This window comes from Saccostrea cucullata, unplaced genomic scaffold (genome assembly GCF_032062105.1).
Source record: "Saccostrea cucullata isolate Sc308-1 unplaced genomic scaffold, CSIRO_AGI_Scuc_v1 ctg1028, whole genome shotgun sequence".
Taxonomy (NCBI): domain Eukaryota; kingdom Metazoa; phylum Mollusca; class Bivalvia; order Ostreida; family Ostreidae; genus Saccostrea; species Saccostrea cuccullata.
The window spans coordinates 90,779-114,965 of record NW_026941708.1 but is presented as its reverse complement, the minus strand read 5'-3'; the positions used below and the strand labels follow the sequence as shown (position 1 = coordinate 114,965).

At 31.6% G+C, this 24,187-nt stretch overlaps 3 protein-coding genes and 1 pseudogene across 3 annotated transcripts; 2 read left to right on the top strand and 2 right to left on the bottom strand.

Moving 5' to 3' along the window:
* The first annotated feature begins 2,766 nt into the window (after nucleotides 1–2,766).
* LOC134258268 (melanocyte-stimulating hormone receptor-like) lies at nucleotides 2,767–4,011 on the top strand. Its single transcript, XM_062740798.1, has one exon. The coding sequence runs from the start codon at nucleotides 2,767–2,769 to the stop codon at nucleotides 4,009–4,011; it is 1,245 nt and encodes a 414-aa protein (XP_062596782.1).
* Nucleotides 4,012–5,318: 1,307 nt separating this feature from the next.
* On the bottom strand, nucleotides 5,319–9,937 carry LOC134258264 (uncharacterized). The gene is made up of 5 exons (XM_062740794.1): nucleotides 9,840–9,937; nucleotides 6,412–6,533; nucleotides 6,130–6,294; nucleotides 5,665–5,711; nucleotides 5,319–5,414 (listed from the first exon to the last, which is right to left on the bottom strand). The coding sequence occupies exons 1-5, from the start codon at nucleotides 9,890–9,892 to the stop codon at nucleotides 5,358–5,360; spliced, it is 444 nt and encodes a 147-aa protein (XP_062596778.1). The 5' UTR covers nucleotides 9,893–9,937; the 3' UTR covers nucleotides 5,319–5,357.
* Nucleotides 9,938–10,734: 797 nt separating this feature from the next.
* LOC134258267 (uncharacterized) lies at nucleotides 10,735–12,775 on the bottom strand. Its single transcript, XM_062740797.1, has 5 exons — nucleotides 12,737–12,775; nucleotides 11,912–11,987; nucleotides 11,041–11,205; nucleotides 10,894–10,944; nucleotides 10,735–10,739 (listed from the first exon to the last, which is right to left on the bottom strand). The coding sequence occupies exons 1-5, from the start codon at nucleotides 12,773–12,775 to the stop codon at nucleotides 10,735–10,737; spliced, it is 336 nt and encodes a 111-aa protein (XP_062596781.1).
* Nucleotides 12,776–18,831: 6,056 nt separating this feature from the next.
* LOC134258266 (uncharacterized) lies at nucleotides 18,832–21,398 on the top strand (annotated as a pseudogene).
* The last annotated feature ends 2,789 nt before the right edge of the window (nucleotides 21,399–24,187 follow it).

Genomic DNA, 24,187 nt, shown 5'->3' with positions numbered 1-24,187 from the left:
AAATATTATGCAAGTCGTGTTTACTATAAGGCAAAAACTTATAGTTACAAAGTCAATGTTTTAACAAAAAAAAAATCTGAAATTTTGACTTAAAATGAGAATGTTAATATCATTGTTTCTTCAACTCCTTTGTCAATCGCTTACATCGTTTTAGAGAGTGTTTGTACCTAGAGCTTGCTCTTGCTCAAGCGGGTGACGTACAATACATACGTACTTAATGAGATTATATTACTGCCCCAGCTCGATATCACTTAGTGCCGAGTGAAGGTCTGACATTTTAGAAAATATCTTTAAGGGAATACAAGAATAATAAAAATGTTTTTAATTAATGTGTTTATACAGATTTATTGTACGTTGAAATGACTTATTAATCACAAAGTTATGATTCGAAATAATTAAATTTGGGATAAAAACATATGTTGAGGGAAAATTACGATTTTAACCTTGACGCTGGCATATAAGTACAACATACCCTTTCACAGAGAAAGTGAGAAAGATGAAAATGGTGCTAAAATCAATATTAAATTTCAATTACTTATCTATATCCACCATAAACCAGCTGCATTTGTGGTCAATGTATCTTTATACTTCTATCACTAACACAGTCTCCAACAATAGTTTGAAAATCATTTCAAATAAGCAATTCTTGAAAAGGAACATATAGCATCAATGGAGGACATTACTTTTTCATTTACAACAGAATAATTGTAATAAGAAAACTCTTCCTTTTAACACGGCGAACAAATGATGAAGGGATTCTAAAACCAAATGTGAATTCCGTTCGTATTTAAAAGAAAGACTTCCTACGATATACTTTGATATTCCATTATGTTGCTTCAATAATAATTAAAAAACAAAGACTGAAGAAGAAATGGATTGATGAATTAATTTAAAGGTATAAACATTTTCAAAAACTAGAGGACTTAATTTTTATTCAGAAAATATCAACATGAAATTCCTAAATTGTATTTATCATTATAAGGCTTCTAAAAATGAAGTAAACATATGGACAAGTTATTTTAGAGGATGCTTTACCTTCATGTATACATGTAGCTTCTTGTGAAGTCTACCATTCACTGCAAGGTCTTTTTATGATTATTTTATGACAAACAAAATTTAGAAAAGCAATAAAAAGTTAAAATCAAGAGACATTTTGCTAAATATAAATGAATAAATGATTATCAAATATTCAAATTAGTTCCATTTTCAGTTGTGGCGATTTTGTTTTTTTTCAAATTTTGCCTTGTACACAAGTATTATTTATCAAATTTGTGTCAATGTTACTTTTTATCTCAATTTTCTGTCGTAGTCGTAGGACAATTCTCATTTTTTTCTAAATAATGCAAATCTGTTAAAAGGACATTAAAAGCGGATTTCCGAAAAATCCAAATGTGGATTCAGATGTCAAGGAGAAGTAAGCAACCCTTGCGCACAGTATCACGTGCACCCGCCGTGAGGCATAAATTGACTATTTAGACGGAATAATTCTCTGTCAATTACATAGAAACAAAGGACTAACACGTCAGTTAATCTACGATTCAATGAGATTGCAGATATTTTATTTTTATGCTATATTAGCCAACTATTCCATTAAAATTATGATGATAGAATTTAATAAAATCTGACGTTAAAAGAGGTTGATGAAATCAACACAAGCAAATGTATTGCAACGAGTACGTTGAGATCTGGTTCATTTTAAAGATTTATTTCAAGAAAAGATTGTGCAGAGTGTGCAGTATTTTTAATAAAGAATAGCAACATTTCTGCGAAAAAATATATGATAAGAAAATTGATGATTTATGAATATTTTAACCCCATTCTTTAACCAAGAGACGTAGAAAATTCAAATTGTATACTTCTTCCAGAGGTGTTCGTTATAGTGAAAATAGATTCCTGAAAGGCGAATTAATTATTATAGATGGAAAAACGTAGCACTCAATATCGTGATGACATATTAAAGAAAGTAAAAGAAAAGGTTGGTTGTAAGGGTGATAAAGTAAAACACCTTCTTGGTTTTGAGAAGAAAAATTACAAAAAAAAAATCCTTTCCAATTACGTTTTGTTAAAGAGAGCCCGCCCTATACAGCTCCACACAAAAGAAATGTATTATCATTATATATATATATATATATATATATATATATATATATATATATATATATATATATATATATATATATATATATATATATATATATATATATATATATATATATATATATATAGGATGAAGTACAATGCGATGAAGAAGATAGAAAGGAATTCTCTACAAAACACCTTTGTTGGATAGAAGAACTATCAAAGACAAATGCAACTCTGAAAAAGATTTTCTTCCTTGGAACTCCGTTTTATAACTTCTTTGAAGGTATGTAAAAATGCATTTATAAAATAAAAAGCACGAGATTTTTAAAGTTTTTTTTTGAAAATACCAAATTGATCTTTAAATATCTTTTGAAGAATTTGGTTAAGGTTAATTTATCAATGGGAATATGTGAACCAAATTCTACTACAAAATAACATGTCTTTAATCCATATTTTCTACTGTAGTTCCACTGCTCAACTAAATTGACAAATTAATTTAAACAATTCTAGAAATTCTTAATTACCAAAAAAAAAAGAGAAAAGATTTAGCTATGTATAGGATACCTACGTGTACCTACTTAAAGATCCATTTTCATAATTTAGAATTTAAAAAAATGAAATTAAAATCAAGGAAAATTGTAACTGATTTTTACAGTTACTAACACTGGAACATTCTTCCAAAATATGGCGATATTTGAGAAGTCGATGGTTACACCGACCCTTTTTGCAATCGCAGCGCTAGTCCATGGAAACAATTTAAATGGAAATATAACGAATGAGGTGCAAGAGATAACAGTACAAACAACTGATAAACAGACAGCTAAGTCAACATACAAATGGACCAAACCTTCTACCAATAAGGAACGAAATGAAACAATCAACGAATATTATCAGGATTCCCGCTCTACCAGTATTTGGGCCAAGGTAACAGAAAAGCAAAGCACAGGTATTAACATAAACCAGTCTGTAGAACAAAAAGTATCCACCGTTCCAAGCATTGGTGATGATCACTTCCGAATCGATAATTTCACAAACAAATGGACCACCGATTCATCTTCTACCATAAATTCACTACCACCCATAATTCCAGCAGCTACTCTAGGCGTCGGGGTTGTTGTCATGGTGTTAAATGCTCTGGTAATGGTGGCATCTGCCAGAAACTCCGAACTCCGACAAAACACAAACTATAACCTCGTTATGGGTCTGTCCCTAAGCGACTTCTTGATGGGGTACAGCTCATTCATTGCAGGGAGTAGATTACTTTTCCCCCAATTTTCTGGAGCAATAGTTTGGTGCCTCATGGTAAATTTAGGTGGTATTACTAGTCTGATCATGTCGCTTTTTCAGGTTTTCTTAATAAGCTTTCATCGGTTCCTCGTCCTTTCAGAAAGTGTCTGGGCACAACGACTCTTTGACGGCAATCGAAAATATTACATTTACATTGTAAGTTGGGCAACAACATGCACTCTTATTTCTTTGCTTGTTTCACCGGTCAGAGATCAATCCAAATGCTTTTATACAACCGTCTTTGGTCAAAATATCCACATTGTACGACAAATTTTGTGCGTTATAAGCTCAACCTTCTTGTTGCTTACTCTGATTTTCTACGCCCTAACAATACATGAAGTAAGAAAACGATACATGAATATGTCAAGTGGTTCTGATGCCGGGAAGATGGAGGATGTAAAGCGAAAGAGAGTCATCAAGTCGATGAAACTAGTGAGCAAGATCCTGCTGGCTCTCTTTTTGTTCACTGGACCGTTTAATATAGCTCTCATGTTTACTACCACTCCTCAGACGGTTGCTGTCGGTACTTTTGCAGCGGCAAATTTCAATTCTATTTTAAACCCGATCATATATTGCTTTCACATTACACAATTAAGAAATGAGTTGAAATTGATGTTTTGTCGGAAAACTAGTCAGAAATGATTACTGGCATGCAGCTTAAAATAAAATCATGTGGATTTTTTTGTAAAGAAAATTTAGAAGACTGCATTAATATTGTTTATCTTCTTGAAATTTAGATTTTAGACATTGGAGTTTTGAGTAAATCAACTCAAAACAAACTGTTTCTTCCTTGATTACTTTTTAAAATGTACATAAATGTCGTGTTTTCTACAGTAACTGAATTCATACAGGTTAAGCTAAAAAAAAGATATATATATAGAAAATTTAGCTTGTGGAGGAAATTTAAGAAAATACAAGAGTATAATATCATACAAATAAGTGGCTCATATTTCGCACACCTTTGAACTTAATTCAATGTCCACAAAGATAATTTTTCTATTTAATGTCCACAAAGATAATTTTTCTATTGGTCTATTTTGTGTTTGAATAGAGGTGCAATCTATAACGTCACGATTTTGATTATGACCATATCAATTAAATTGACACTTCCAAGTCTTTTATGCATTGATATACGAAATTCAATGCCTCAGGAGAAGACTGAACTGGCTGAGACTGGGAACAAATAGAAACGCTCATTTTTCAAAAGTCTGTGATATTCTACCAGTTATAATAAAAAAATGAATTAACTTCTCTTAGACGTTAGTTCTGTATTTATCTAATCAAATCGTGTATATAATGGTTTGTTTATATTTAGGATTCATTGTAAGATATATTTTATTTTGCGAACAAATATTACAGTTTCTTAAGTAGCATTTATTTTACTAAAATATAAACACTAAAAGTCTTATTTTTAAATCTTCTAGACTTTTTTTCCTCTTCTTTTAAAATCGTTTTCAAGATAACATAGCTGTGTAAAATAGTTTATCAAAGAAGATCGTCATTGTAAATGTATAAATGTAAATCAAAGCTAGGAAGGTTTAAGATGCCTCAACTTGCTGTTGTTTCTTGTCTGTAAGTGGGTCATATTATTGTGAATAAAATGTTCGAACTACAGGTATTATTTTTCTTATTTCATATATTTCTTATGTAAACAAAAGTTTATTTGCCTTACTTAAACGATCAATAAAAATAATACAATACCAATATCAAACTGGTATCCTTTCGTTTTGTTTACAAATTTACTTTCGTAAATTCTACTTTTGCAAAAATGTTATTTAATCAAATCATATGTCTGCATGGTGAAACCCATATCTTATTTATAATAATATCAAAATGAAGTAATTAACTTAATTTCCTTTTAAAGTAATTGACCCCGTCCCTGGTATACATACTGTGGTGTTATCAAAGAAAACGAGAATAAGATAAGGCAAATGCTCGTATTTTTATACAAATGTATACATTTTTTTATTTTAATCTTTCAAATGTGCTTATTTTCCATGACCACTATGACCGTGTCCGTGAAGGTGCTCCGTGGCTATGAACAGCTGACAAAGAGAAACAGAAGATTAACATTGCATTGAATATTTTTCTTTTTTGAAAAAAAAAGCGAAAGAAAAATGCATTTGAATTTATCTATCATTATAGGTGAAATAGAAAGATATTGTTTTTACATAAAAATCAATGGAAATACGAAAATATTGATTTTAAATTAAAATCTATAGATACTGGGAGATTAAAAAACAAATCAAAGGTGGAAATATTTTCAATATTCGTTTTTATCCTTTCAAAACTTACTTTAACCCAGTAATCCACGAATTCTGTACGTGTAACTTGACCATCACCTGCAAAATGAAACATTTACTCTAAAAATACCTTTTTCTCCTTTAACTATGGGTTTAATATTCGAACGTTGACATTTTACTGAAATAAATGAAGGCTATATAAGTTATTTCTATATTTAGCGTCTACTGCACCTTGGTTTTTTGTCAAACAATATATCAAAATTACAAGAAACTGATGATTATGGTCAAACTCTTGAATTATGTCGTTTTCTCTAATATGTTTTAAGCATTTATTACCTTGATGTTGCTAAAGAATATATATTTCACAAGATTTTTTTAAAAATGAAATCAAGTCCTTTGAAAGTCATTTTATGCCTTTGTTTTATTTTTTGGGATTGTGTGTTTTTCCAATGTAGGTTTTTGAGAGCTGGGTGAACAAAAAAACCCCTAGACTTATGAAATTGCTTCCTAAACTTACCGTCAGCATCGAGTTTGGCGTAATACATGTCATAATCATGATGATCAAGATGGTGGTCCCCGGAAACATCATAATCATCGTAGAGTGCATGTGCAAAGTCATGGAGTTCTGGGGTAGTGGTTGTTACGTATGTTGTATACTCATGGCGGGAAACACGGCCATCCCCTATTTTGATTGGAATATTTCTAAAGTAAATCTATTATTTTGTTAAAAAGTTTTTATTTTTTAAAAAATATACTATAGTCTAAGAGAATTGTCCTGAATAGCGCATTCTTAGCTTACCGTTTGCGTCATACTTTTGAAACTCTTGCTCTAGTTCATCACGTGAAAAGACGTGATCATGGTTGAAGTCGGATCCATTGAAAAGTAGTTCGGCAGAGTGGTCGTATGGTCGGAAGTCCACCCTAGAAAAACATGTATTACTTGTATATTAATTTAATCATTTAATCGGTTGTTGGTTTAAAAAGTGATATGACTTATAATAATTCTTAAAAGTCTTTTGAAAATAATTGAGCATGCTGTAGTTATGTATATTAATGGCACGCCAAATTAACAAAATGCGCTAAACATAGTTTCACAGTCGATAAACTAGGTTCGGTTGTAAACTAAAGTTTACGGACTGTAAACTAGAGTTAACAACGTTAATCTATATTTCACATCTGTAAACCATAGTTAACGCGACAATCTATGTTTCAGAACCGTAAACTATACTTAACACTGAAAACAATCATGTGCGATTGCAAAACATAGATTATCTGATAAATACAGTTTCACGATTTGTAAACTATGGTTTACAACTCTTAACTATAGTTAACGATCTGATAAATATAGTTTCACGATTTGTGAAACTATGATTAACAACTTTTAACTATAATTCACGATTGTAAATTATAGTTTACAGACGTGAATTTATGTTTATCAACAAAATCTATTGTTACCGTTAAATTTAGTTTTACAGATGAAAACTATAGCTAACGAATCGTTAACTATAGTTCACGGTTTGTAAACTTTAGTTTACAGTCGATAAACCTAGTTTTTCAACTGTGAAACTATGTTTAGCTCATTTTTGTGAATTTGGCGTGCCGTTTATATTTACTGGAAGGGTAAACTCGAAGGCAAAGGTTATAACTACTGAAAAAAAAACATTGTTTTTGTGGGAATTTTTTTCTTCTCTTATTTACCAAAATTCCTCTAAATTTTTTTCTCACCTAATCCATTTTAAAACAAATTGTATAGAACAATACACATGTATAAAGAAATTGTTTAAGAAGCGCCCCCTTTATAAAGCTATCTCGCAAAAAGAAGGTACGTAAAAATTCTCAAATACATGTACAGAAATACATAGACCAGTAAGAGAGTCATCGCTGATGACACTAAGCATAACAAAATTTTCAGTTCTGTCAGTTGATGAGTTTAAGATGCATACAAAATCTTACAAACAGAGGATAAATCAATTTTGGGTGCAAAATGCATGCATTCCTTATTTTTTTTTTTATTAAAGAATCATCAATTGTTGAAGTTGGATCCATTGGTGATTTTGTAGATTGTAAAGGGGACGCTTATACAAGTGTGTTGTTCTATACGATCTACAAAAACTAACAAATACGAGAAGCTTTGGACAAAATTCGTGTAGCTTAATTACTGAATATGCCCATTATTTGTAGATCTGATTAAGTAGACTTGGAATTCATGAGGAAATACAAGAGTTTAGTTCTAATAGATATTATAAGATAAATTGCTAGGTCTACATGCTTTATCAAAATTGTGCTGTAGTTAACTATAAAATCATATACCTTTTCAGATTTCGAAGATTTTAATTACTTGAATGCATTTACCAGTGATGTAAGATTTGGAAATAATGTTGATAAACAAGAAATATGTTTATTTAATATAAAAAAAAAATACATGTATGTATTTCAGTAAGGAACATAATATGAAATCTAAATTAAAAATCCTTTAATTAAGAATAGTGAATACTTTGTTATCTTAGTTATCTATAATATTTTTGTAAGGGTTCAACCACAGGGAACAACAAATGTATAGGAATGAACATGACATCAGGACACGTTCTTCGCCTACGATAGCACGACTTGATAAGACAGTTACGTACAACCTATCGTATTATCAATTTCAAAAGTAACATTACAGCATTGAAGGATTGAATTTTACCAGTCGAGTACAATTTGGTCAATTATTCAGTATAATTTGGTCAATTATCCAATACACTTTGTTAAACTACCCAATACACTTTGGTCAACTACCCAATACAGTTCGGTCAACTACCCAATATAATTTGGTCAAGTTCCCAGTATAACTTGGTCAATTATTAAGAAAAATTCCTCACCTAATCATTACAATTTGGTCAACTACCTAATTACAGTTTGGCCAAGAATTCAGTTTAATTTTGTCAAATATCAAGTACAATTTGGTCAAGTATTCAGTTAAATTTCGTCAACTACCCAATACAGTTTGGTCAATTATAATTTATCAGTATAATTTGATCAATTACCCAGTATCACCATTGTTAGATTTACTATTTGCACGATTCCTCCAATTTTGCCTTATATGTTATCTTTCTGAATCCTTTCATGACTTCTTCATATACAGTGTATATTGTTTCATGAATCATTGAATCTTTACTTGGACTCGCTGGGTTGTAAAATGTCGCATATGTATTATTCCATTAACTTCATTGAATTGAAATGATCTTACTACACGTTGGGTATTGCTACATAATTTGTTCACTTTTAATATCAGCTTACAGTATTGCTACAGTAACCTATTGAATAGGTAATATCCTAACGGTAACTCATTTCATAGTATTTAACCTTTACTATTTATACTTTTAGACTAACATTTTATCGCTACATTATATGAATGTGTCGCGGACTGACAATATAACATTATATTGTTTTATGTTTAATGGACTTTTGAGCTTGAATACTGTTCGTTATCCCCATATCATTCATGATTTACCGAATTGCCTGTTTTGGACTTGTATTGGTACATAATTATATTTTAATGTTCAAAATAACTTACTGTGTGATATATATATATATAGATAGTTTTTTAGCTTGAATACTGTCCGTTATCTTCATATAATTCATGAATCGCCGAATTGCCTGTTTGGACTTGTATCATGTGTATTGTTACATATGAGGCGCCGTTTCGGCATTTACTGGCAAAAAGTGTTATCATCTATTCGAATGGGTGATATTACTTATTTGAATAGGTGATATTAATTTTTCATTACCTCCAAGTGGGATAAGGTGCAATGAAGGAGCGATTATCTCCTGCAGACCGGTCACACCCGCCGTATGCTCCTTGTCATGATCGGGAAATAATGGAAAAATCCGTCGCCAATTCAGTGTATGAATAATGGTCTAATTATTAATATGAAAGGCTTCAATCAGTATTTTACTTAATGATAAATTATTTTTGCTGGCAAGGTCATTGTATTGACCCTAGAACCTACGAAATGATGACTTTAAACTAGTTGCTGATATTCTTGTTTAATAAACGTGTTTGTCAATAACTTAACTCGTTAAAGAAATTGTTCATATGTGGAACATACTTTCGCGTATCGAATCAACTGAGAGATATAAATCCTGTATGCAGGCGATGAAGGTATATTGCTGCATTTACTTACTGTGTTGTTACATTTATATACTGAACTATTACTTTGACACTGTATTGTTACATCAACTTACTGTACGGCGAGGGCTAATCCTACACCCCAGACAATAAAAGCTACCTTCAACATATTGTATGAGACACTACTTTGGAAGATCACGTCACGGCTATGGTATTTATAAGCATTCTAAATCTAGATAAGGTAATCTTTATTTAGAATTCATATATAAATAGAATTTAAAAACGTGTTTTCCTTTTACAGTATTTTTTCTCGCAGGTCAGGTGATGTTGCTTTTATCCAAGATGAGAACCATGTAGGTGTTCAGTTCTTATGAACAGCTACAAGAAGAATATATTTTCTTAAAAAACATTCTGCTGATTTGATAGTACAAAAGCAAAATTTTCTGCACGGCAACAAAAATAAATTTTAGGGAAAAATAGGTTTTTTGATAATTTGGCCTATAAATGAAACTTTATTAAGGTCATACGCAACATATCTTGAACATTTCTGTCCATTTCCATGGAGTTAAAGAGGTCTAATTCTTGAAGGAATTGTGTGCTATATTTTAATGTTTATATATGATGTTGTACATTTCTTCTAATCCATTTTTTAATAAAAGAAACATGTAGAATATGTTTCTAGTATTTTTTATGTACTTTTCTTTAATTCATCTAAGAATTTTCATCAATAGTTATCTTTCAAAAAACCCTGGTAATGCATGCTGATTTTTTTGTCTATGAACACCTGATGACACTATAATCTTAATTTAGGAATATCTTTAAAAATAATCAGTAGGTAAGGTACGTTGCTTATGTCCTTGAAGGGAAAGGTCACACTAAATTAAAATACTATATATCTGTCTTTGTAGAAATGTACGTATGGTGTAAAAGTGTAAAATGTGGTTCTCGTATTAAGCAAAGAATAGGGATAATTAATCAAAGATGGACACTACAGACCAACCCACAAATCCATCACCCTAAAAAAAGAACGATCTAATGCAAGTATATTTTATTGACATGACATGGAACTTCTTTAAATTTTTCTCATAATAAGACTATTAAATGATTATTGTTATTATAATAATTGCCTCTCTCTCTCTCTCTCTCTCTCTCTCTCTCTCTCTGTAAAACTTGCATCAACCCAGTAGTTAAAAAATTCATCTTCAGTCACTGAGCCGTCCCCTGCAGAAAAACCATTACGTATCAACTCTATGACTAAATTTTCTTCCACACAATTAACGAATGTATAAATTTCCAAATGAAATAAAATATATTTACCATCGGCATCTACTTTAGCGTAGTACATGTCATAATCGTGCTTGTCTAGATGATGATCACCGGAAACGTCGTAATCATCATACAGCGCATGCGAGAACTGGCGAAGTGATGGGGTGTTTATTGTAACATACTCCGTGTACTCGTGGCGGGAAACACGACCATCACCTGAAAAATATGACAAGAAAGTTTCACGTTCGTGTAAACAGTTTTCAAAATTTTGATATACATTTATATATATATTTTTAAGAATGAATTTAGAAATTGAAAGTTATTATAAGTAAGCATTTAAATGCATATAAAAATAGAAATATTTCTGGAAAAGAAAATGATTGATTCTTTTTGTTATGACCATTAAAGCAAAGTTCCTAAATAACGTTTTTTTTATTTTGATGATTAATTTTCTCAAAAAACATAGCAATGTGTTAAAACTTTCAATGGATACTTAATGAAGGAACAATTTTGTATTTACCATGCACATTTTGGCATCTTGGATTTAAACAAAAACATAGTGCGAGACAATAACTATGACTCTTTGGAACCTAAATAGAGTTTTATAGAAATTCCTGAAAATTATACTCAGTTGAAAGGTCATCAAATTTATTTTCTTTGCATACTTTATGTTTTATTTGAACCAGAGACATTACATCTCATAGTAATAATTGTTATAAAAATTAATTTTAGTTTTCATTTAGACATGAGTATTATTAGAAATATCTACATGTATTTTCTATTATACAAGCTTACTTTTAACAGCTTTTTACTGTTGTGATTATAAATCAATTGATGAGAAATTATTGATACCATTCCAGCATATTGTACTTTGATCTAGAAGATATGACTTGATGAAAAAATGGTGAAAATGAGTTCTTACCGTTGATGTCATATTTGACAAATTCTTTGTCCAATTCCTGGCGAGAGAAGACTCCATCATTATTAGTATTTATTACCTAATCAAGTGAATTTTGTTGTTTTATTAGAGATTTAATATTTTCATCTATTCTGGATGTGTTTTCAGTTTTCCTTATCTTTTCAAACCGATCTATTGACCGGTCAATAGAATGTGCGTTCTATTGACCGGTCAATAGACTGCGCGTTATATTGAACGGTGACGTATTTTGTCAAAAACGATCCAGGTTTCGAATTTAGTTGTTTGTAACACTGCACAAACATGGTAAAAAATTATCTTATTCGATTTTTCTGCATTGGTTTTAAAAATTGTTTGATGTCAAAGGTCGGATATTTTATTTAATGAGAGTTACTTTTAATTAATACACTGTGGGATGTGGAGACTGGTCCTTCGCGTGAGACCTGTCAACCGAGGTCCCGTGTAGCAGTAGGTGCTCTGCTGGCACGAAAAAGGCCCCTCTCCACCGGGAAGTGGTGGCGTCTCCATAAGAGTGAAAAATTTTCGATAGGAATGTAAACAATAGTCTATACAATCAATCTTTAATTAATATTACAGATGCACCGTATCTAGGTAAAAATTAACAATATGGTACGGGAACCTTATGTACTGAATATACAATTTTCAACACTTAATACGGAAAATAAAATTAGGTAATAAAACAATTATTTAATGCCTGAACAGTCAAAAGACCACAAAATTTTTCCCTCGGTGCAGGGAACAGCTCAGTGTGTTCTATTGCCCTCGGCCGCGGGCCTCGGGCAATAGAACACACTGAGCTGTTCCCTGCACCTTGTGAAAAATATTCTGGTCTATTGACTGCTCAGGCATTAAATAATTGTATACTGATCCATGGAAAAGAGCCAGAGCAGACTGGTTGTAAGGGCGAAAATCTATCCTGTAAAAAAAGTTAAACAACAAATGAAAGTCCTTAAGCAGGGTTACTTCACATATGTCAAATTTATGATATGCATACAATTTTATTAAGGAATAAGAAAAAATGTTAAAAAAAAAGGATGGGCTTATATACATGTAATAGATTAAGATTGATATAAAAACTGCATTCATGCAAGTGCGTTAAAATAACAAAGTTATCTAATGAAAAAGTATGTGTTCATATTATTTTGAGTCATGAATCTCTGCACATCAGTTATAAAGTGTCATCAACGTACTGGGCTGAGAAGGCTACTCCAAAAAAGGCACAAAGGAAAACTAAACGATCCATTCTGTGTCACGACAGCTGTCGTGCTCTGTCCAGTCAGACACAACAAGATTTTTTTTTCTATTTACAATTTTTTATCTATATATATAAAATCAATAAAAACAATATTTACAACATATTTGTACAACTATTATCTACAATAAAAGATATTTAAGTCTCTATTTATCCTCAATCGTATCTTAGCACTTTGTTGTCCACGCAGACACGCCCCGTTTCACGACGGACTCCCGCCAACTGGCTCCCAGTGGGTATCCCGGTCTGGTAAGGTCGTCGCCAACACACACATGGCTAGATAAATGTTGGATTACATCAGGAACCTTTAAATTAAATAACATTTTTTTGAGTCACATGTTACGTATACAAAAAGAAAAACTCAAGTCACCATTGACTACAATTGCACTAATGGCACACCATACAAACAGTCCCGGTAATTCTAACCGAACACTATTATAAAACAACGTTAAGAATACACAATATCTGAGCAAAAGTGGTTTTAACCATTAAACCCACAACACCGACTTTATAAGCGGCAAAACAAAATAGCCTACGTGCGTATATAACTCAGTACATTGCACAAAAATAGAACAATAAACGCATGAGTAACTCTACCCAGCAAAAGCTGTATACGTAAATAGTAACAAAAACATTACTTATCTCAAGTTCTTAAATAGTTCTACGTTTTAAATGTATTACTCAATAATTCCAATCTTAATTTTATTTATTGATTCCCTGTGTTTTGACAACATCGATGAATTTTTCAATCTACTTTCTTGAAAAAACAATGAAAACAGATTAGTCAGCTAAATTAATTACAAAATAAATATGAATGAATGAATGAAAAGGAGAAAAACAGGACTGACTATTACGGTTAAAGTTTATGTCACTGAAGGATCACGAGTGTGAATTTTAAAAAAAGTCGCTGGCTGATCATGCTGTCATATATCAGCTCAGTTTGTATTGTTGTGATAAGGAAAAGAAACATACCTCAGACGCCTTATCAGCATCAAAATCATATATTTACATCCTACAGAATACTCTCCCTAATCTTTAAACCAGAGCATCGAGGACGTCATCGGTCTGCTATGACTTGTCGAGAATACCATGGTCAAGCAATTATTCTGGAGAAAATGCGTAGCAATGTTTTTATAAGTTTATTTATTGATAGTTTTGACATTTTAAGTTGGATTTTAAATATTAATCTTGTATATACAAAAACATTACAAAATAACGAATTGTATCTCAAAGAGAAATAATCTTAATAATTAAAAAAAAATTGTAATTGGAATTATAAGAATTAAACGTTCTTTTTTCAGAATTTACGTTTTAAAAACTGTGCTTCGCACTTTTATTCAGTTTGTGAGTAAAAAGGCAGAGTTTAATCCTACAAAAACTTACATATAAAATAAAAAACAAACTTACCCCTTATGGAGAAATATGGTTACCGTTGAAAAAAGTATCTATCTACTCATCTTGGACTGTACCTCAAGCATGGCATGTAAAAAATCTATGAAAACGTGGACCCCGGCTACTTGGTCAGCTATGCAGCGATTTAAATACCTCATAATACAATAGGTCGTAACTGACCAATGCCTGCAAAACTTAACTGAGGTTCTATAAGGTAACAAAAGTATAGAGGTCCAGTAAAGGGTAAATAAAATAAAAACCATAAACATGATAAACATAATGTAAAAAAAAAATTATAATTAAATATTGATTGTGACAGGCTGTAATTGAAAGAAATGTGTGTTAATTTTAAATGCGCAAATCTGACCTTATGAAACCTCACACAATGATAAAAGAAATCACAAAGGTCACAACATTTGAATATGTAAAAATGTAGAAGTTTGCAAAACGAGTCTTTTCCACTTCATATGTAGAGTAAAATAAAATATGTACTTATAAATTTAAAAAAAATTGAAATTAAAGCCCGAAACGCCTAGCTGCACTAGAGTTCAAACTTAATCCTCTGATATTACACTAGGTCTGAGATTATGTCCTTATATTATATTCAGATTTCATTGGCATACTAATTATCAAATTTTAATTTAAAGACTACTCTAATTTTCGATAAACAGCCGTGAAATAGCATAAAAAGAGAGCAGGGTAGTTAACGGATGTAAGTTACTGGCATTAAATAAAAATAGCCAAAGGCAATGCTTTAATAGAGGAATGTATGGATATGGCGATAACGAACAGTATTCAATATCAAAGTCAATAAAACAATACAAAATAGGATCAGAGCAAACATGGACCTAAAAAACACAGGTGGAATAATTTGCAAAATTATTTTGCTAAAAAGCATTCTGATTGTACACACAAGTAGTCTGAAGTTGACATAAAAAGATGCTTGAATTTCTGATCAAGAATATCTATGTTATTTTGGAGACCAGGTCTTCCAACAATCTATTGGAATTCCCATGGGTATCAATTGCGCCCCATTATTAGCAGACCTATTTTGAAATCTTATGCGTGGAAAGAAGAAAACACTTGCTGTGGCCTTCAACTCGATATTTAGATATATCGACGACGTTCTGTCAATTAACAATGGTAATTTCCATTCCTATGTCGATACGGTATATCCTGGTAAGCTTGAGATAAAAGATACCACAAACTCTGAACACATTTGTTTCATATTAAGATATTTTACTTGAAAAAGACGCTAATGGTAATCTTACAAGCAAGCTTTATGCTAAACGTGCTGACTATAACTTTTCTATTGTCAACTTCCTTTACTTATGCAGCAATATACCTTCATCACCTGCATACGGGGTTTATATATCTCAGTTGATTCGATACGCAAGAACATGCTCTACGTATGAACAATTTCTACAACGCGGTAATTTATTGACAAACAAGTTGATGAAACAAGAATTTCAGCAGTCTCGTTTAAAGACATCATTTCGTAAGTTCTATGGTCGATACAATGACCTTGTCAGCAAAATCAATTTATCATTGAATCAAATGCTGACTAACGTTTTTCATGCTCATTGTTAGTCCATTATTTATTCTCTGAATTGACGACAGATTTTTCCGTTATTTCCCGATCATGACAAGGAGCACAAGGCAAGTATGACCGGTCGGCAGGGGATGCTCACTCCGCCATGGCACCTGATCCCACCTCTGATGTTTTGGAGGTCCGTGTTTGTTCTGCTCCTATTTTGTATTGTTTTATGGACTTGGATATTGAATACTGTTTGTTATCACCATATCCTTCTTTATACAAGTATATGTCCAATACCAAAACACCGATAAAACCATACTTAACTTTTGATCTGGAATTTTGGTCGTTATCTCCATATATTTCAAGGTAAAATTATTGATATTTCTATTTACCATATCAAATTTTCTTCATATCATGATTAGACATAATATTCATTTCTGAAAAAGTAAGCAACGCATCAAACTTTAAACTATTTTCCACTTGAATCTAATGCTATTGTTGTTTGTGAAAATCAATGTTTGGAATTTCAAAAAAATATTGGTGAAATTTGGAGCAAAGGGATATTTCACCTTAAAAGAAGAAGGAGGCGATTAACACCCCAGGAATATAATAAAATCAATGTTTTTGATGTGAATGGTCATTGAAATAAACATTAATATCAAAGTCTCTTTTAAAAACATCATTTTGCAGATTCTATGGTCAATACAATGATCTTGTCAGCAGATACACAATACTATAATTAAGTCAAATGTTGATAGACGTTTTTCATACTATTTATTTGGCCAATATTAACCCCCCCAAACCCGCTTGAAAAGTGGGAGAGGTGTATAGTTATAAGGATTAGCTAGTCCTCGAATACCACTGAATTAGCAAGTCCTCGAATACCACTGAAGTAAATTTAATGAGACTTTTTCAGAATCTTGTAACATATGCCATTGTCACCTCCTATTTTACTTTTTGATCTGGCATATCCTTTGGGTTTCCCATATCAATCACTGGTATTCTTTCTATTGTAGAGTTCACATCTCTTATCTGCAACTTCTATTATACCACTGAATCAAATTTCATGATACTTTCACAGATTCTATATTAAAAAATGTCATAGTGTACATCCTATTTTACTTTTTGATCTGACATTTATTTCGAGTGAAGCATGGGCTTTGCCATTATAATCATTTTTTATTCCATAAAAATGGGTAGCAACGGTTTTTTCGCCATGTACTCGGAACTTTGAAGTGAAATTGCGGGTCCTTCAGAGGAGACATTAAAAATACGTGGACCCGTGTCACGACAGACGTTTGCACGATGAAGATTTCTCACTGCTCAAAGGCCCTGAATACCGAGTAAAGGTCAATAGAAATACACACGATAACTCTCGATTCCCGCCTACATTTTGGAACCATTTAATTCAATATAAATAGCAATTTGGCCATAAAATCTTTGTTTAATACAAAGAACAGTTCAATGATAATTGATAAATTGTCTTCATACCAGCGCTAAACAGTAAATTGTCCTTAATTCTAGCTCTTAAAAAGAGGGGGTAGACGATATTTTCCATTGAAATCTGAGTTTCAAGCATATTTTGAATAGTCTTGAATATGATTAAATGTTCCTTATATCTTTTCATTTGTTTCAGGCAAATAAATAAAACATAGATATATCAATAAAATATGTTTGAATTGTAAATTGCTTTGAAATTGGTGGAAAATGAGCATTTTTATCGTTTTTTATCAATAAACATATGTCCCCCCGTGTCACGCAAAAAGCTTTGGTATGAATTTGGGAAATAACATTCCATATTACCTGTAAAAAGTTTTTTTTGACAGGGGGGGGGAGATGTTTTAAAAATATTTTCCTTTGATTTCTATGGTGAAAAACACAAATTTTACCAACATTTTAGAGTTATCTCTTTTTGTTTTCCCAAATAAGTAATATTTTATGAAAATACATAATTATAATTATCTATTAAAATGATATTAAAAATTCATCGAATATGTTAACTTAAACACCACATATGACCATGCATTCTATCGTACTGTTGGTTCTTGCGACAAGCGCGACTGTTTTCAGGTACGTCGACCTTTTAAACCAACCGTCTGAAATATTCTACCTCTATTTTGCATCAGGTACAAAATAATTTTATTCAACATACATTTATGCTAGCATATCAAAGTTAGGAAGATTTCTTTATTATAGATAAGAAGGTACAGCTTTCTTTGTAAATGTCTATTTATTCACACATCAAATAGAATGTCTGCAATTCAACATAATCATTATCAAAGATAGTAGAGGTGGTCGAACTTATTGTTTTATTTCATTAAATAATTGTTGACGTAAAGCACTTATATGAAGAATTTGAACCAGTACTAATATGCTAATATTAGAAGTGGTCAGAAAGTGACATTTTAACACGTTTAATTGGCAAAATATGTCAAGTTCAACGTTATAAATAGTGATCAATCTTATCTAAGAGATTCTCTGAGTTAAGGACATAGCTTTTGTAGCTGTCACCGACTTTCAAAGCAAATTAAGATACTGCAACTTTTTAAAAAAAATCTTTTGAAAATACGTATTTAATAATGTCGTTTATAAAAAATAATATTCAAGTAGCTTTTAGAAAATAACATACATGTTATCTATTTTATAAGAGGGATAGGCATATGTACTGTAAACGACGCCAAAAAACATTCCTGCTAGCAGAAACCTGTACATAAAAAATTAAAAATGTATACTGTGTATTTTGTGTCTACCTACAGTCAGAACCATGGACATGGACATAGTGAATTGACAGAAGCTCAATATCAGCAGCATATACAGAACTCTGGACCGTTAATAACCATGACAACAATGACGTCTTCTCATTGGCGGAACTACATGATGCATTTGCTTACTACGATTCCAACAGTAAGTCGAACAAATTCTATTACATTATGTCATCACGTGCATATTGCTATATACTGTAAATGTATTACATTTAGCGTCTACGATGTTTGGCGGAAATTCAATTTTCAACAAGTTAGCGTAGATTTGATTTAGCGCTGTCTGAATTTGCTAGTGATATAAGTTAATATATTTACATTCGCTGTGTTTTTCTACTAAGCCAACTGTGAAATTGATTTGAAAATCATTTTCGTGTATACTCACGCGTAGAAATATACACGGAGAAACGTGCGTTGACGTGACGTCACAATAGAGCTACAGAGACGTTAGTAAAACGTATATTTTATTTACAATATAGGTTTCACTATGAGAGTTGTTGTTTATGTCGAGACGTCACTATCGAAATTCATCTCGATAAATTATTTAAAATATGTATGGAGGCCTCAAAGAGAAATAATTTTATTTTTAAAAATTCATATTGGAATTATAAGAATTAGTATATTTTGTGAGTAAAATGTCAAGAGTTTACACATCGATAAATTTTTCAAAAAGAGATACAGAGAACGTTACAAAACGTAAAAGTATAACAATATAGGGCAGCGATAAATTTAAATATTGAGTATATTTTCGATGATTCCAAACATGTAAAATGTAAATATAAGGAATGTTTTTAAGTTTAGTGTGAATTATTGGTGTGAGAATCACACAGACTTGCACGTAGGCATATTTTTCATGAAGCGCTAGCGCGCTTCATGAAAAATGCCTACGTGACAAGTCTGAGTGATTCACACACCAATAACTCACACAAAACTTAAAAACATTCCTTAAATACAAGTCAGTTAGCGATGTACTTGAATTCGCGGACTCTGTTTTCTGCCAAAATCGCTAAATAGAATACACCGCTAAAGTAATACGTTTACAGTAGTTGTTTAAACAAAATTGTACATTAATAGAATCTTTTGTTTGAAATAACTATTTAGCGTTATATTAGTCAAAGAATCTCAAATAATTTACGACATTTCAGAGGATGGACAAGTAAGTCGTCATGAGTACACTTCCTTCGTTGGGTCTCAAGCTCCAGAACTGCTAAGCCATGCGCATGCGTTGTATGATATCTACGATGCCAACGGTGACCATCATCTGAGACGTGAAGATTTAGACGCTCTTTACGCCAAAATGGATATGGATGGTACTAACATGTTGACGAAATAGATTTAGATCAGTCTAATTATAAAATCAGATCCTCCATTTGCTCCTCGAGATTTTTTTTTATATGTCACGAGGAACATTGGGGAGCGAACGGAAGATCTAATTTCATTAAGATTGGATCTAGAAATGCCACCACATATATGATTGAAGTAAAGAATCTTTACTCAGAAAGAATTAGACATCGTTCCAGGAGATGAATGTGGAACCTTAATAAATATTATTGTAGTTTGCGTCATTCTTGTTTGGTCTGAGGTTTTGGAGTTTTCCCTATATTTGCATACTGTGGTTAATTCTGAAGGGTTGGGTGTTATATTTAAAAACATGTATTTACATTTGATAAAAAAAATTGTTAAACTAAAAGGTACAATTGTTACTGCTATAAATATGTTGCATGCGTAGTTATGATTATTTATATTGTGACTCCACATGAATTTTATGTCGAGTAAAAATACATTTAATGTGATTATCTTAATTATTGGGAAGGAAAACATGCAGAGTACGATCTTCAATTTTTTATGACATTTAAATCTTAAAAATAACTACCTTTAAATTTCATCTAAACATATTTCTTCTATATATTTTTTTTATTTCTTTTTTTCAGTATAAAATAATTTTATCTTGCACCTAAAACACTGCTCAAATTGAAATATTTGTTTCGTTGTAATTTACAGGTGATGGTACGGTAAGCAAGGTTGATTTCTTCGCATTTTGGCACCAGGTTGGTAATTAGTTTTTATAATTTGTTAATTGTAAAAAACAACAGATTATAATGTTGTATTCCTAATGCTCAAAGATTCTAAATATCTATAGTTGAATGGCTTACAAATACATTTAATGTATCCCGAATGATGCAGCTCGCTTCTAAATCCATATAAAGGGTACGTTTACAATAGAATGCCAAAAGTCATTTAAAAAGGAAAACTGCAAAAAGATGTTTCCATTAATGAATAATAAACATATGTGTTTATGTGCTTTTTTTTGCAAAAATAATTGAAAAAAAGGTTTAAAATATACAGTATTAGATATTAATTATATACTAATATATCTTATGTCTCTGTTATTACTTAATATTAATTATTATTTCAGACACTGGTTGCTAATGCTCACCTTCATGGACATGGACAACATCTTGTTGGTTAGAAAACGTAGCTTGATGATGATTATCTTTCTGTTGCCCAATTATTGTTCAAGCATTGTGCATTAACATCAGTTCTCTGTAAGGACCAAAAATGCTTGGCCACGCACTATCATGGAATTTTATTTTATCAATATAATATTAAAGAGTGTCCTATATAAAGACTATAGGTGGGTAAATTTTGGACAGTGCTTCCTTGGTTTCCATAGCAACGGCCTTGAAATATTTTGCCATGGCGAAAATGACCTAATTGTCATCACCATGCAAAATAATTTCATGCTTCCTAAACATAGAAAAGTTGAGAACGTAACATGGGTCTCATTTTATAGCTAACTAATCAAAGTTTCTTGGCATATAAATTTTATTCAATTTAACTCAAGGTTTTTAATATAATACAGATCAATTTACACGAAGATTGTCATAAAATGATTACAAAGGTACCTATTTCTTCACGTGCACAGAAATTTTTGCAGGCAATTTCAACTTATGAAAAAGGTTTTTTCAGTAAGATAGAACTTAGATCTAAAAGATACCAAAAGATTTGAGGTGGGTAAATCAGTTAAATGTTGTTTTCCATTCGCCTGAAATCATCAATTTTCATGAAAATTGACCAAGAGTTATTTCCTTTTGCTGACTCTTTTGCACTGAAGACAAAAAATGGTTTACTCTCCTGTCAAAAGAAGTTTCTAACAACATGTAAGTAAGTAATTTATTTATTTATAGTGACATGTGTACAATTAAATTCTTTTGTTTACAGACTGTATAAAATAACAATCAACACCCGGCCCATTGGGCCTATATGCCACTTTAAACACAAAATTGAAATACAATATATAAAGAAAATAAGGAGCACAACGTTAAGAGAATAACAAAAAAGTGCATGAAAAATAAATATAATTGTGATAAATATATATCTATACATTTTGTATGGTAAGATTGGTAGTGTCTGTTATAAGGATTATTGGTAGATGAAAATGAAATTGAAATACATTATTATTTTCTGAACATGAAGAACTGTCTTCGCATAAATGAAAAGTACAAGTACTTTGTCACCTGTCTAGGATAATTTGAAATAAGTACACATATGAATCCATATCTGACCACCCCATTTGATTAATGCCAGTGTTTTCAAAAAGTTTTGATCGATATTCAGAGTATAAAGGACAATGCAGTAAAAAATGAATTTCGTCTTCTACATTATTTCTAAAACAAAGTGTGCAAATTCGATCCTCAACAGATTCACCATGATTTCTACCGGTTTCTATTCGTAAAGGTAAAGTGCCACATCTAAATTGTGCTAAAATTGAACGTAAACATTTAGGCATATCAAGTGCAACATAATTTTCCCTACCAAACATTGTTTTAAAATTAACATAAGTCCGCAGTTTGGGAATGCTTAAAATCTCATTGTTCCAACGGTTTGAGTAATAATTGTATATTTTTGATTGAACCATATTTATATCTACTATAAGCTTTGACTCGAAATAGTAATCCAACTCTAGTTGGTGTAATATATCTTTCAAATCACTGCACCAGTTATTCTTACACTTATTGTAATCAACTTCAAAAACAATTCTTGTAATACGATCATTGCTAAAGGATAAAACTCTATTCCAATATCTGATTACATTTATCCAACGTCTGTATTGACTTGGAATCCATCCAGTGTCTCCATAAATCCCCAATGTAGGAGCAAAACGGTGAACCCCAATAAAATAACGAATAGCTCTGTTCTGAATATTAACTATAGGCTGGAATCTTTTGTAACCCCAGACACTGGATGCATAATCCAAAACAGGTATGACACAAGAGTAGAATAGTTTTTCATAAGCATTAAACCTTAAATCTTTATTACTATGAATCGAAGATATAATTTTCCCTAGTGCACGTCCCCCTGCTTTAGCAATATTTTCTGCATTTTTCATGAAATTACCAGTGTGCGTAAATGTTATATCTAATACTTATAATTTTCAACTGTTTCTAACTTATTTAGTCCAATAGTGAATTCAAAATTGGCTGCCCTTGACTTAGTTTTATTAAAATGTACACACTTAGATGTATTAGTGTTTATAAGTACTCTCCAACGTCTACACCAACTATGTAGTTTATCTAACATACTTTGTAAATCTTCTGGAGACTTGGCTATCAAAGCGATATCATCTGCATATAATAAGATGGACAATTTTCGATCAACTAGTTCTATGCCTAAATTAAGATTAGACATGTAGCAAAACAGACACCAAGAAAATATACAATGAGATTGATTGATTGATTGTATACAGTTTAACGTCCCTCTCCAGAATATTTCACTGATATGGAGACGTCACCATTGCCGGTGAAGGGCTGCAAATTTAGGCCTATGCTCGGCACTCAGGGCCTTTGAGCAGGGAGGGATCTTTTTCGTGCCACACCTGCTGTGTCACGGGGCCTCGGTTTATACGGTCTCATCCGAAGGACCGCCCCATTTAGTCGCCTTTTACGACAAGTAAGGGGGTACTGAGGACCTATTCTAACCCGGATCCCCACGGGAATATACAATGAGAAATGATGTTTAAGTTGTGAGTGACAAAGTAAGTCATCAATTAATTAATGAAAATGAAAGAGACAGGTCTTGTGAAATATTGGAACAAAATTTATGAAGTCTGACTAGAGGGATTCCATCTATTCTAAAAACCCATACGTACATAATGATGCAAATGGAAGAAAACATTAAAAAGCAGTGGATACGGCCACCGGGAAATCAGTAGGAATGGATCTACATTAGGCACAGGTAAAAAAAATGTAGAAATTTGTGTTTACTTTAGAAAGCAAATTAACTTACTCTTGAAAATCATATAACTCTTAATTAGGAGGAGA

What these genes read in the sequence shown, in the direction of transcription:
- LOC134258268 (XM_062740798.1), top strand. Translation starts at nt 2,767, where the DNA reads ATGGCGATATTTGAGAAGTCGATGGTTACACCGACCCTTTTTGCAATC.
- LOC134258264 (XM_062740794.1), bottom strand. Translation starts at nt 9,892, where the DNA reads ATGTTGAAGGTAGCTTTTATTGTCTGGGGTGTAGGATTAGCCCTCGCC. An exon ending in GGATTAGCCCTCGCCGTACA is followed by an intron (nt 6,534 to 9,839) that starts GTAAGTTGATGT and finishes ATGTTTTTCTAG; the next exon opens with GGTGGACTTCCGACCATACG. An exon ending in TCAAAAGTATGACGCAAACG is followed by an intron (nt 6,295 to 6,411) that starts GTAAGCTAAGAA and finishes CAATCAAAATAG; the next exon opens with GGGATGGCCGTGTTTCCCGC.
- LOC134258267 (XM_062740797.1), bottom strand. Translation starts at nt 12,775, where the DNA reads ATGCCTGAGCAGTCAATAGACCAGAATATTTTTCACAAG. An exon ending in TGTCAAATATGACATCAACG is followed by an intron (nt 11,206 to 11,911) that starts GTAAGAACTCAT and finishes CATATTTTTCAG; the next exon opens with GTGATGGTCGTGTTTCCCGC. An exon ending in CGCTAAAGTAGATGCCGATG is followed by an intron (nt 10,945 to 11,040) that starts GTAAATATATTT and finishes GTTTTTCTGCAG; the next exon opens with GGGACGGCTCAGTGACTGAA.